Genomic DNA, 12,887 nt, shown 5'->3' with positions numbered 1-12,887 from the left:
GGTGGAATATTGTAATTCAAAAAGAAAGCCGCCTGCACAATACAATAGAAAACACTGGAATAAATAAATACAGTAACTACTGGCGTGGGCAGAGGTACCGAGTCAAGTACAGACTTAGTGGGGAAAGAGATCAAAGCTTTCAGGGTAGTGGGATGATAAGATGGCGTAAAGAAGAGTTAACGGATAGGCAGAGCAGCGAGATACAGCTTGAGGGCAGGGGAAAAGAGCAAGGACCGGGCAAGAAGAATCAGATGGTTTTAAGGGAGAGTGCAGGGGAATAGTGCAAATATAGCCAAAAGAAATTTACATAAATACAAATTTGAGGAAAGTACTGAGTGCAAAACCCTCATAATGTGGCTGCAAGTGAATGGAAAACAAAACACCTGAAAGAGTAAATGCTGTGAGGATTGGGCGGGTGCTGGGGAGTAACAGATATTTGGTTGGTGAAGATTTTCAGTTCGAAAGTGAGAAGGACTAAAAAGAAGAGAAGGAACAGAAAGGGTAGAGAAATGAAACATTTGGGAGGAATATGCATTAGCTTTGAGTTCCTACCTACCCTGGTAACTCCTGCAGCAAGGTGTGAACAGTTTCCCATGAAACCTTGGTGTTGTTAAGGACGAGTCTCTGTATTCGGGAGAATGAGGCAGCACAAGTTGAGTCTAAGTTGGCCTCAGTCAGAGGATTCGAGGTGAGGTTCAGAAATGTCAACTTGGCGAGATTTGATACAATTTTACTGATCTACAAAGCAAAAAAGGCAGATGATTTGCAGAAACTTGTAATTAATTGCTTGCTGTCAAAAGACAGGATATGTTCAACAAATTACCATGCCTACAACCATGTGATAAAGCTTCAAGCACCACTTCTTTGCCACTGCTGCCTACTTTGGGGTGTGGAAGCTGCCTGCCTTCCCACAATGGGTCATTGATGCAAGGGTAGAAATTTAGGGCACATTTGAGAATTGTGGTTTGCATTGCTCGTTTGAATTTCTAATTGCCCACAGTCCAATAGCATGTTAGTGACTGTAGCCTGTTTTGGAAAGCTTTTCGTACATTTTCTTTCACAGATACAACACTGTAGACTAAATGCAACGCTGTAGACCAATGCCTTTCTCCTCAAGCGCCATCATCCCACTTTACAAGTTTGTTGCCATTACCTTCTTACTCTTGATTCTTCCTATGTTCTCAACCTGATGTCCATTCTTTTAAAACTTCGACATCTTGTCCCAATTGAGCTTCATATCTATTTCTCTTCGTCATTCCTTAACTCCCTTCAATTTTTTTCCATTCCAAAGTCACCAGCAATATCATTGTGATTTCCATGGATAATGCTGTGTTGGACTTGAGGCATTAGTCAATGTTGGATAGTGTTAGATGCTGAATTGAAATCCACATAGATAACCTACTCTGCACTGTCCACATCTATTAGGTCTCTCATCTCCAAAGAGTACATTAATCAAGTGCAACCCCCACTGTTGAAACCACGTGAACCACATCAGACTATTTTGTACCCTGCTGAATGTTCCCTTGTTTTCCCTCAATATGTTCAAGTACTTACTTTCTTCAGGTAAGGATTTTAAAGGTTAATAATTTCGTGATTCATCCCTCACATATCACACAGGAAGTTTGGTCCAACATGTCACGTGAGACCAACTCTTAAGTTTCCCGCCTCTGTCCTTTCCCCGTAGCCCTTACATTTGTATTCTATGCCTCGATTTATAAAGTCCAGCATTAAGTTTGTCTTTTTTAACCACTTTCTCAATCTATGCTACCACCTTCAATAAATTAAGTACCGATATCTTAGGTCATTCTGCTTCTGCATGCCTTTTAGAATTCTGTTTAGCTCATACTGCCGCTCCTAATTCCTCCTATTAAAATACATCACTTTGAATTTTTCTGCTTAAATTTCATCTCCCACATGTCCACCCATTCAATAATCTGTTTATATACTTCCTTGCCTCCATTTTGAAGATGGGAGTCACATTTGCTGTTTTCCAGTCAAAGAACAAAGAAAATTACAGCACAGGAACAGGCCCCTTGGCCCTCCAAGCCTGCACCTACCATGTTGGCCGACTGAACTAAAGCCCCCTACTCTTCTGGTGACCATATCCCTCTATTCACAACCTATTCCTAACCAATCAGAGAGTAGGATCATTAGACTCAGAAAGAACAGGCAGGGTGTAGTTGCTAATCAAATAGGGCCTGGTGGACCGAAATGCATTTGTTTCAACGCGTGGCGCGTTGCAGGTAAGGCAATGAACTGACAGCTTGGATTAGTACTTGGAACTACAATGTTTTGATATTACAGACTTGATTAAGAGGAGGACAGGATTGGCAGCTTAACATTGGCTAGGAGGGAGTTGAAGAGTGAGCTAAGAAGGGCTAAAAGAGGACATGAGAAGACTTTGGCTGATAGGGTTAAGGAGAATCCTAAGGCGTTCTATAGGTATGTTAAGAACAGAAGGTTGGTTAGGGCAAGATTAGGGCCAGTTATAGACAGCAGAGGGAAGTTATGTGTGGAACCGGAGGAGATTGGAGAGGCATTGAACCAATATTTCTCTTCGGTGTTCACGCAAGGGGACATGGATATAGCTGAGGAGGACACTGGATTGCAGGGGAGTAGAATTGACAGTGTTGCAGTTGATAAGGAGGATGTGCTAGATATTCTGGAGGGTCTGAAAATAGATAAGACCCCTGGTCCGGATGGGATTTACCCCAGGATTCTCTGGGAGGCAAGAGAAGTGATTGCAGAGCCTCTGGCTCTGATCTTCAGGTCGTCGTTGGCCTCTGGTATAGTACCGGAAGATTGGAGGTTAGCGAATGTTGTCCCATTGTTTAAGAAGGGGAACAGAGACTTCCCCGGGAATTATAGACCGGTGAATCTCACTTCTGTTGTGGGCAAGGTTTTAGAAAAAAATTATTCGGGATAGGATTTATAGTTATTTGGAGAGTAAAGAATTGATTGGAGATAGTCAGCATGGTTTTGTGGCGGGTAGGTCGTGCCTTACTAACCTTATTGAGTTTTTTGAGAAAGTGACCAAAGAGGTGGATGGGGGTAAGGCAGTGGACGTGGTGTATATGGATTTTAGTAAGGCGTTTGATAAGGTTCACCATGGTAGGCTTCTGCAGAAAATGCAGACGTATGGGATTGGGGGTGATCTAGGGAATTGGATCAGGAACTGGCTAGCGGATAGGAGACAGAGGGTGGTGGTTGATGGTAAATATTCATCACGGAGTTCGGTTTCAAGTGGTGTGCCTCAGGGATCTGTTTTGGGGCCACTGCTGTTTGTAATTTTTATTAATGATCTGGATGAGGGTATAGTTGGGTGGATTAGTAAGTTTGCTGATGACACCAAAGTCGGAGGTGTGGTAGATAGTGATGAAGGGTGTCATAGTTTGCAGGAAGACTTAGACAGGTTGCAGAGCTGGGCCGAGAGGTGGCGGATGGAGTTTAATGCGGAGAAGTGTGAGGTAATTCACTTTGGTAGGAATAACAGATGTGTTGAGTATAGGGCTAACGGGAGGACTCTGAATAGTGTGGATGAGCAGAGGGATCTAGGTGTATGTGTACATAGATCCCTGAAAGTTGGGAGTCAAGTAGATAAGGTTGTTAAGAAGGCATACGGTGTCTTGGCGTTTATTGGTAGGGGGATTGAATTTAGGAGTCGCAGCGTCATGTTGCAACTGTACACAACTCTGGTGTGGCCGCACTTGGAGTACTGTGTGCAGTTCTGGTCCCCACATTATAGGAAGGATGTGGAGGCTTTGGAGAGGGTGCAGAGGAGGTTTACCAGGATGTTGCTTGGTATGGAGGGGAGGTCCTATGAGGAGAGGCTGAGGGATTTGGGGTTGTTTTCGCTGGAAAGAAGGCGGCTAAGAGGGGACCTTATTGAAACATATAAGATGATTAGAGGTTTAGATAGGGTGGATAGTAATAGCCTTTTTCCTCTGATGGAGAAATCTAGCACGAGGGGGCATGGCTTTAAATTAAGGGGTAGTAGTTATAGGACGGATGTCAGGGGTAGGTTCTTTACCCAGAGGGTGGTGAGGGATTGGAATGCCCTGCCTGCTGCAGTTGTAAATGCGCCTGGTTTGGGGGCGTTTAAGAGATCCGTGGATAGGTTTATGGACGAGAAGGGATTGGTTTAGGTTAGTGGGTCATTGTTTTGTAACTGGTCGGCGCAACATCGTGGGCCGAAGGGCCTGTTCTGCGCTGTAATGTTCTATTCCAGCTTACAGATGTTTCAGGCAGGACAGAGGGGGATATAAAAGGGGTGGGGGAGTTGCACTACTGGTTAAGGAGAATATCACAGCTATATTGCAGGAGGTCACCTCGGAGGGCTCATACAGTGAGGCAATATGGGTAGAGCTCAGAAATAGGAAGGGTGTAGTCACAGACTTGGGGGTTTACTATAGGCTGCCCAACAGCCAGCGGGAGACAGAGGAACAGATACGTAAGCAGATTTTGGAAGGTGTAAAAGTAACAGGGTTGTTGTGGTGGGAGGTTTTAACTTCCCCCTACATCAATGATTTTCAATGCCTGCAATTTGGTTGCTTTTCATTCCAGACTTAGAACACTCTCCCTGAACTAAATAAATCTTATATCCTCTGAAACTCAGCTTGAAACTAGAAACCATGAACTATCTTCCATGGTTGGAAAAGCTTAACTAAAGCAATTGTGTCCTGAACCTTAACTACGTTCCTTGTAGGAATATGTCAGGAATTTGTTGGAATGTCCTTTGATATTCCTGACATACTTTGTATCCTCGCTGGCTACAGGGGAGGTCCCAGAGGACTGGAGAATAGCCAATGTTGTTCCTTTGTTTAAGAAGGGTAGCAAGAATAATCCAGGTAATTACAGGCTGGTGAGCCTTATATCAGTGGTAGAGAAATTATTGGAGAGGATTCATTGAGACAGGATTTATTCCCACTTGGAAATAAGTGGATGTATTAGTGAGAGGTAACATGGTTTTGTGAAGGGGAGGTCATGTCTCGTGAACTCCATCGAGTTTTTCGAGGAAGTGACGAAGATGATTGATGAGGGTAGAGCAGTGGATGTTGTCTACAAGGACTTCAGTAAGGCCTTTGACAGGGTCCCTCATGGCAGACTGGTGCAGAAGATGAAGTCACATGGGATCAGAGGTGAGCTGGCGAGATGGATACAAAACTGGCTTGTTCAAAGAAGACAGAGGGTAGCAGTGGAATGGTGCATTTCTGAATGGAGAGCTGTGACTAGTGGTGTTCATGATGTGGGTATGCCGGCGTTGGACTGGCGTAAACACAGTAAAAAGTCTGACAACACCAGGTTTTAGTCCAACCTATTTATTTGATAATATACTCACAAGCTTTCGAGGGACACCCTCTTCGTCAGGTGAATGGAGAGTTCTGGCCTCAGACAGAGCATATAAAGCACAGACAGTTTAGAGATTACTGATTACATTCTAATCAGTAATCTCTAAACTGTCTGTGCTTTATATGCTCTGTCTGAGGCCAGAACTCTCCATTCACCTGACGAAGAGGGTGTCCCTCGAAAGCTTGTGAGTATATTATCAAATAAATAGGTTGGACTAAAACCTGGTGTTGTCAGACTTTTTACTAGTGGTGTTCCTCAGGGATCAGTGCTGGGACCTTTGCTGTTTGCAATATATATAAATGATTTGGAGGAAAATGTAACTGGATTGATTAGTAAGTTTGCGGATGACACAAAGGTTGGTGATTTGCAGACAGCGATGAGAACCATCAGAGAATACAGCAGGATATAGATCAGTTGGAGACTTGGGCGGAGAGATGGCAGATGGAGTTTAATCTGGACAAATGTGAGATAATGCATTTTGGAATGTCTAGTACAGATAGGAAATACATAGTAAATGGCAGAACCCTTAAGAGTATTGATAGGCAAAGGGATCTGGGTGTACAGATACACAAGTCACTGAAAGTGGCAATGCAGGTGGAGAAGGTAGTAAGGAAGGCATACGGCATGCTTGTCTTCATCGGCCAGGGTATTGAGTTTAAAAATTGGCAAGTCACGTTGTCGCTTTATAGAACCTTAGTTAGGCTGCACTTGGAATATATTGTTCAATTCTGGTCACCACACTACCAGAAGGATGTTGAGGCTTTGGAGAGGGTACAGAAAAGATTTACCAGGACGTTGCCTGATATGGAGGGCATTACCTGTGAGGAGGGGTCAGAGAAACTTGGTTTGTTCTCACTGGAGCGACGGAGGTTGAGGGACACCTGATTGAAGTCTACAGGATTATGAGAGGCATGGACAGAGTGGATAGTCAGAAGCTTTTTCCTAGGGCAGAAGAGTCAATTACTAGGGGGTCATAGGTTCAAGGTATGAGGGGCAAGTTTTAGAAGAGATGTATCCAATATTTCCCTCCTTTGTCCTCAAGTGGACCAACTCTTTCTCTATCTACTGTCTTGTTCCTATAAAATGCCTTGGGATTCTCCTTAATCCTGAATGCAAATGACATTTCATGACCCCGTTCTTCCCCTCCTAACTCCCTGTTTGAACTCTTTTCTACTTTCCCTGTATTCTTCAAATGTTTCATCCGTTTTTAGTTGCCAAGACTTCATGTATGCATCCTTTTTCTTTTTGGCTAGACTTACCATTTCCCTGGTCATCCACAGTCCCTGAATCCTGCCTTTCCTGTCCTTCCTTCTCATAGGCATATGCCTGTTCTGCACTCTAATCAACTGTTCCTTAAAAGACTTCCACGTGCCAAATGTGGATTTATCCTCAAACACCCTCTGCCAAACAACAGCCTCCAAATTCTGCCTAATCTCGTTGTAGCATCTTAGCATCTTAACCCTAGGACAACACTCGTCCTTTTCCATCGGTATCCGAAAGCTTATGGAATTGTGGTTGCTATTCACCACACGTTTCCCCACTGCAACTCTGGTGACCTGGTTGGGTTCATTCCCTAGTACTGGGTCCGGTATAGCTCCCTTGCTGATCGGATTATCCAAATATTGTTCCAAAGCGCTTTCCTGGACACACTTAAATTCCTCACCATCCATACCCTTAGACCTCAGGGATTTCCAGTCAATATGAGGAAAATTAAAGTCTCCCACTATAACAACCCTATTATTTCTACATCTGTCTAGAATCTGCTTACATATCCATTTGTCAACTTCTTGTGGCCTGTTAGGAAGCCTATAATACACCCCACCATAATGACTGCCATTTCCAGTTTCTGAGCTCTAACCACAATATCTCATTATGTGATTCTTCCAAGGTGTCCTCCCTCTGTACAGCTGTAATATGTTTCCTAACCGGTATTGCAACTCCCCCACCTCTTTTACCTGGAGCTGACAAAGCTTATCCACAAGCTCCTGATGCTTCAGTGAGTTTACATCAAAGCTGTTCAGGTCTCACAGATCAGCTAGGTTCCTGGTTCAGTTTCTGATCTGTGGTGAGTTAGCTGGGTTGAAATAAGAGGATGATAGGGTTGCTACAATTGGCCTTAGCACCTGAGTTTGAACGGAAAAGTCTCAAAGTTCATATCTAGCGACTGCTGCTGGAAAGATTTGTGTGAAAACAGAAACAAGCATATTTGTGATGTCACTGTGCAGGCAAATAACTGGCTGATACACTCATACATAATGGTTACTGGGACAAGGCAGCAGGTGAAAAGAATTCTGAAGAAGGATCCACAATTAAAAATTTAGTTTGCCTATTTTCTCCACAAATACTGACTGATCTGCTGCTTTCCCAAAATTTTACGTTTTTCATAACTATTGCCTGGGAATCATTTGCCACCAAGGACCGCATGCCTGGAGGACAAGAGGAAATCGGGGGAAAATAAAGAAAAACAGCCTACAGAGTTAAAAAGGGAGGAGATAATGTGGAAAGGTATGACCACATTAATGGGATTGTATTATAGACCACCCAATAGTCAGAGAGAATTGGAGGAGCAAATCAGCAGAGAGATAGCTGACAAATGCAAGCAACACCAAGTTGTGATAGTAGGGGATTTCAATTTTCCACATACAGATTAGGATTCGCGTACTGTTAAAGGTTTAGATGGGTTAGAGTTTGTAAAATGTGTTCTCGAGTATTTTCAGTATATAGAGGTGCCAACTAGAGGGCATGGGATATTGGATCTCCTATTGGAAAATGAGTTAGGGCAGGTGGTGGACGTGAGTGTGAGGGAACACTTTGGGTTCAGTGATCATAATGCCATTAGTTTCAATCTAATGATGGATAAGGATAGATCTGGTCCTCGGGTTGAAGTTCTGAACTGGAAAAAGGCCAAATTTGATGAAATGAGAAGGGATCTGGGCAGTGTGGTTTGGCACAGGCTGTTCTCTGGTAAGGACGTAAATGCAAAGTGGGAGCACTTCAAAGGAGAAATTTTGAGAGGGCAGAGTTTGTATGTTCCTGAGAGAATTAAAGGCAAAGTAAATAGGAATAAGGAACCTTGGTTCTCGAGGGAGATTGTAACGCTGATTAAGAGGAAGAGAGAGTTGTATGAAATGTACAAGCAGCAAGGAACAGATCAGATGCTCGAGGAGTATAAAAAGTGCAAGAAGCTACTTAAGAGGGAAATCAGGAGGGGTAAAAGAAGACATGAGGTTGCTTTGGCAGACAGAGTGAAGGAAAAGCCATAGAGCTTCTATAGGTATGTTAGGGGCAAAAGGATAGTGAGGGATAAAGTTGGTCCTCTTGAAGACCAGAGTGGTAGACTGTGTATGGAACCAAAAGAGATGGGGGAGATACTAAATTTTTTTTTCATCCGTATTTACTGAAGAAATGGGCATGGAGTCTACGGAAATACGGCAAACAGGTAGGGAGGTCATGGAACCTTTACAGATTAAAGAGGTGGTGGTGCTGGCTGTTTTGAGGCAAATCAGAGTGGGTAAATTCCCAGGACCGGGCAGGATATTCCCACGGACCTTGAGGGAGGCTAGTAGTGAACTTGCAGGGGCCCTGGCAGACATATTTAAAATGTCAGTATTCACGGGGGAGATGCCGGATGATTGGAGGGTGGCTCATGTTGTTCTGTTGTTTAAAAAAGCTTCCAAAAGAAATCCGGGAAATTATAGGCCAGTAAGTTTGACGTCAGTGAACATAAGAACATAAGAAATAGGAGCAGGAGTAGGCCATCTGGCCCTTCGAGCCTGCCCCGCCATTCAATAAGATCATGGCTGATCTGTCGTGGCTCAGTTCCACATTCCCGCCCTTTCCCCATAACCCTTAATCCCCTCTCTTATCAAAAACCCATCAACCCGCGTCTTAAAAATATTTAGCGAGGCAGCCTCCACCACTTCAACGGGCAGAGAATTCCAGAGATTCACCACCCTTTGAGTGAAGAAATTCTTCCTCAACTCCGTTCTAAACCGCCTCCCCCTTTATCTTGAGGCTGTGCCCCCTAGTCCTACTGTCCTTTCTGAGCGGGAAGAGCCTCTCCACCTCTATCCTATCCATCCCATTCATCATCTTATACGTCTCAATGAGATCTCCCCTCATTCTTCTAAACTCTAACGAGTACAAGCCTAGTTTATTCAGCCTCTCCTCATAGCTCAACCCCCTCAACTCCGGAACCAGCCTAGTAAACCTCCTCTGCACTCCCTCCAAGGCCAAAATATCCTTGTGTAAGTACGGCGCCCAAAACTGCACACAGTACTCCAGCTGCGGCCTCACCAATGCCCTATATAGCCGCAGCAAGACCTCCCTGCTTTTATATTCAATCCCCCTCGCTATGAAGGCCAGCATCCCACTCGCCTTCCTGACCACCTGCTGCACCTGCAAGCTGGGTTTTTGCGACTCATGCACAAGGACCCCGAGGTCCCTCTGCACCGTCGCCTGCTGCAGTTTTTCTCCACGTAAGTAATAATCCTTCCTACCATTATTCCTACCAAAGTGGACCACCTTGCACTTGCCAGCATTAAATTCCATTTGCCAGCTCCTGGCCCATTCACCCAGCCTATCTAGATCCTTCTGCAGACTCTCCACACCCTCCGCGCAATTTGCCGTTCCACCAATCTTGGTGTCATCAGCAAATTTCAACACCATACACTCGGTCCCCTCCTCCAGATCATGGTGGGTAAGTCAGTGGTGGGCAAGTTATTGGAAGGTGTGATAAGGGATAGGATCTACAAATATTTGGATAGACAGGGACTCATTAGGGAGAGTCAATATGGCTTTGTGCATGGTAGGTCATGTTTGACCAATCTATTAGAGTTTTTCGAGGAGGTTACCAGGAAAGTGGATGAAGGGAAGGCAGTGGATGTTGTCTACCTGAATTTCAGCAAGGCTTTTGATAAGGTCCCTCATGGGAGGTTAGTTAGGAAGATTCAGTCGCTAGGTATACATGGGGAGGTAGTAAATTGGATTAGACACTGGCTCAACGGGACAAGCCAGAGAGTGGTTTGGAGGATTGCTTCTCTGAGTGGAGGCCTGTGACTAGTGGAGTGCCTTGGGATCGGTGTTGGGTCCATTGTTGTTTCTCATCTATATCAATGATCTGGATGATAATGTGTAAATTGGATCAGCAAATTTGCTGACGATACAAAGATTGGAGGAGTAGTGGACAGTGAGGAAGGTTTTCAAAGCTTGCAGAGGGATTTGGACCAGCTAGAAAAATGGGTTGAAAAATGGCAAATGGAATTTAATGCAGACAAATATGAGATATTGCACTTTGGAAGGATAAACCAAAGTAGAACATACAGGGTAAATGGTAGGACTCTGAAGAGTGCAGCTTATTAGAGAGATCTGGGAATACGGGTACAGAATTCCCTAAAAGTGATGTCACAGGTGGACAGGGTCGTAAAGAGTGCTTTTGGTACATTGGCCTTTATAAATCGGAGTACCGAGTATAAAAGTTGGAGCGTTATGGTAAGGTTATATAAGGCATTGGTGAGGCCGAATTTAGAGTATTGTGTACAGTTTTGGTCACCTGGTTACAGGAAGGATATAAATAAGGTTGAAAGAGTGCAGAGAAGGTTCACAAGGACGTTGCTGGGACTTGAGAAGCTGAGTTACAGAGAGAAATTGAATAGGACTTTATTCCCTGGAGCGTAGAAGAATGACGGGAGATTTGATAGAGATGTATAAGATTTTGATGGGTATAGATAGAGTGAATGCAAGCAGGCTTTTTCCACTGAGGCTAGGGGAGAAAAAAACCAGAGGGCATGAGTTAAGGGTGAAAGCAGAAAAGTTTAAAGGGAATAGTAGGGGGGTGTTCTTCACGCAGAGAGTGCTGGGAATGTGGAAAGAGCTGCCAGATAAAGTGGTAAATGCGGGGTCACTTTTAACATTTAAGAAAAGCTTGGACGGGTATATGGATGAGAAAGGTGTGGAGGGATATGGTCCGAGTGCAGGTCAGTGGGACTAGGCAAAAAATGGTTCAGCGCAGACAAGAAGGGCCAAAAGACCTGTTTCTGAGCTGTAAATTTTCTGTGGTTTCTATAATTAATGCCGGGATTAAAATTTTTTAAGTGCACTGGTATCTTTTTCGTAATACTGTCTGAGTGATACAACGCTTAGAACCTTCCATCTGTGCTTAGCAATTCTTGATTAATAACCTATTTACCTCATACCAGTCTTGTAGATTATTATCAGAAAGGTCGAGTTCAGAGACATGTGAGCAGAAGGCTGCAATATCACTTTCCTTTCCGGCAGTGGTGATTCCACAACCATCCAACACAAGGATAGCTGGGAGATTCAGGCGTGCTAAAGGAAACAAAATGAATAAGTTCAGATTAATTCTGAACAGGAACAAATATTAGTGATCATTACCAACAGATTATTAGTGAAATGATGCAACTATCCTTATTTGTTACTTATGTGGGAAAGCAATGAATACGAAAGTAAAGAAACTTGAAGGCTTCACTTGACTTGAAATATTAGCAGAAGCTACAAAGAATGACTCGTCATTTCAAGCTTATTACAACACTGCTAGCAACCAAAAAGTACACAAGGGATGCAGGGGACCGATGCTTAGGTATCAGCACAAGAGCAGCTGATTTACATATCAGAAAGTATAGTTTTCAATGTCAATGCATTAAGCATTTAAAAAATTTGGGACAGTTAAAACCAAAGAAATCTCAAGAGTTTCCTATCCTGTCCCCATTTATTTTAAGTTTCTAGATTTCAGTGGGAGAAAATTGGTCATAGCTGGCAAATACATGATGATTGGGCAAACATCTGGCAGATGGAGTATAATGTGGAAAAATGTGAAGTTGTTCACTTTGGTAGGAAGAATATAAAAGCAGATTCTTTAAATGGAGAACAACTGCAGAATGCTGAGATGCAGAGGGATTTGGGTGTACTCAGGCATCAGTTACAACCTGTTAGGATGCAGGTGCAGCATGTAATCAAGGCGGCTAATGGAATGCTATCTTTTATTACAAGATGAAATGAATACAAATGAAGGTTTTATGTTTCAGTTATACAGGGCATTGGTGAGACTACATCTCGAATACTATGTGCAGTTTTGGTCTTCTTACTTAAGGATGTAACTGCACTGGAGACGGTTCAGAGGAGGTTTACCAGATTGATACCTGGAATGACTGGGTTATTTTATGAAGATAGGATTGGAACGGCTAGGCTTGTTTCCACTAGGGCTTAGAAGGGTGAGGGGTGAATTAATTGAAGTATAAAAGATCCTGAATGGTATTGGCAAGGCTATAAGGATGTTTCCTCTTGGGGCTGAGTCCAGAACAAGGGACGCTGTTTTAAAATTAGGGGTCACCCTCATAGACAGAAATTAGGAGATTATTTTTCTCTCAAAGGATTGCGCAGCGTTGGAACTGTTTTGCCTCAGAGGGCAGTGGAAGCAAGATCACTAAATATTTATAAGGGGGACATAGACTGATTCACTTGCTGATCAAGAATCTAAGGTTGTCAAGGGTAGATGGGGAATGTGGGACTCAACACAAAAT

At 43.6% G+C, this 12,887-nt stretch overlaps 1 protein-coding gene across 2 annotated transcripts in view; it reads right to left on the bottom strand.

Annotated features, from left to right (window-relative positions):
- Positions 1 to 12,887, bottom strand: part of LOC145359960 (tubulin-specific chaperone cofactor E-like protein) — a 125,189-nt gene that overhangs the window by 97,637 nt on the left and 14,665 nt on the right. For both annotated transcript variants that reach the window (XM_080214853.1, XM_080214852.1), the window contains 2 exons: positions 11,537 to 11,676; positions 557 to 738 (listed from right to left, as the gene is read on the bottom strand). In XM_080214853.1, coding sequence (XP_080070979.1) covers positions 557 to 738; positions 11,537 to 11,676 — 322 coding nt within the window. The remainder of the gene's footprint in view (positions 1 to 556; positions 739 to 11,536; positions 11,677 to 12,887) is intronic.

The sequence above is a fragment of the Carcharhinus amblyrhynchos genome, chromosome 29 (genome assembly GCF_965287045.1).
Source record: "Carcharhinus amblyrhynchos chromosome 29, sCarAmb.v2.hapA, whole genome shotgun sequence".
In the NCBI taxonomy this organism is placed as follows: Eukaryota; Metazoa; Chordata; class Chondrichthyes; order Carcharhiniformes; family Carcharhinidae; genus Carcharhinus; species Carcharhinus amblyrhynchos.
The sequence above is the reverse complement of the archived record's forward strand: the minus strand, read 5'-3'. Positions and strand labels throughout refer to the sequence as shown.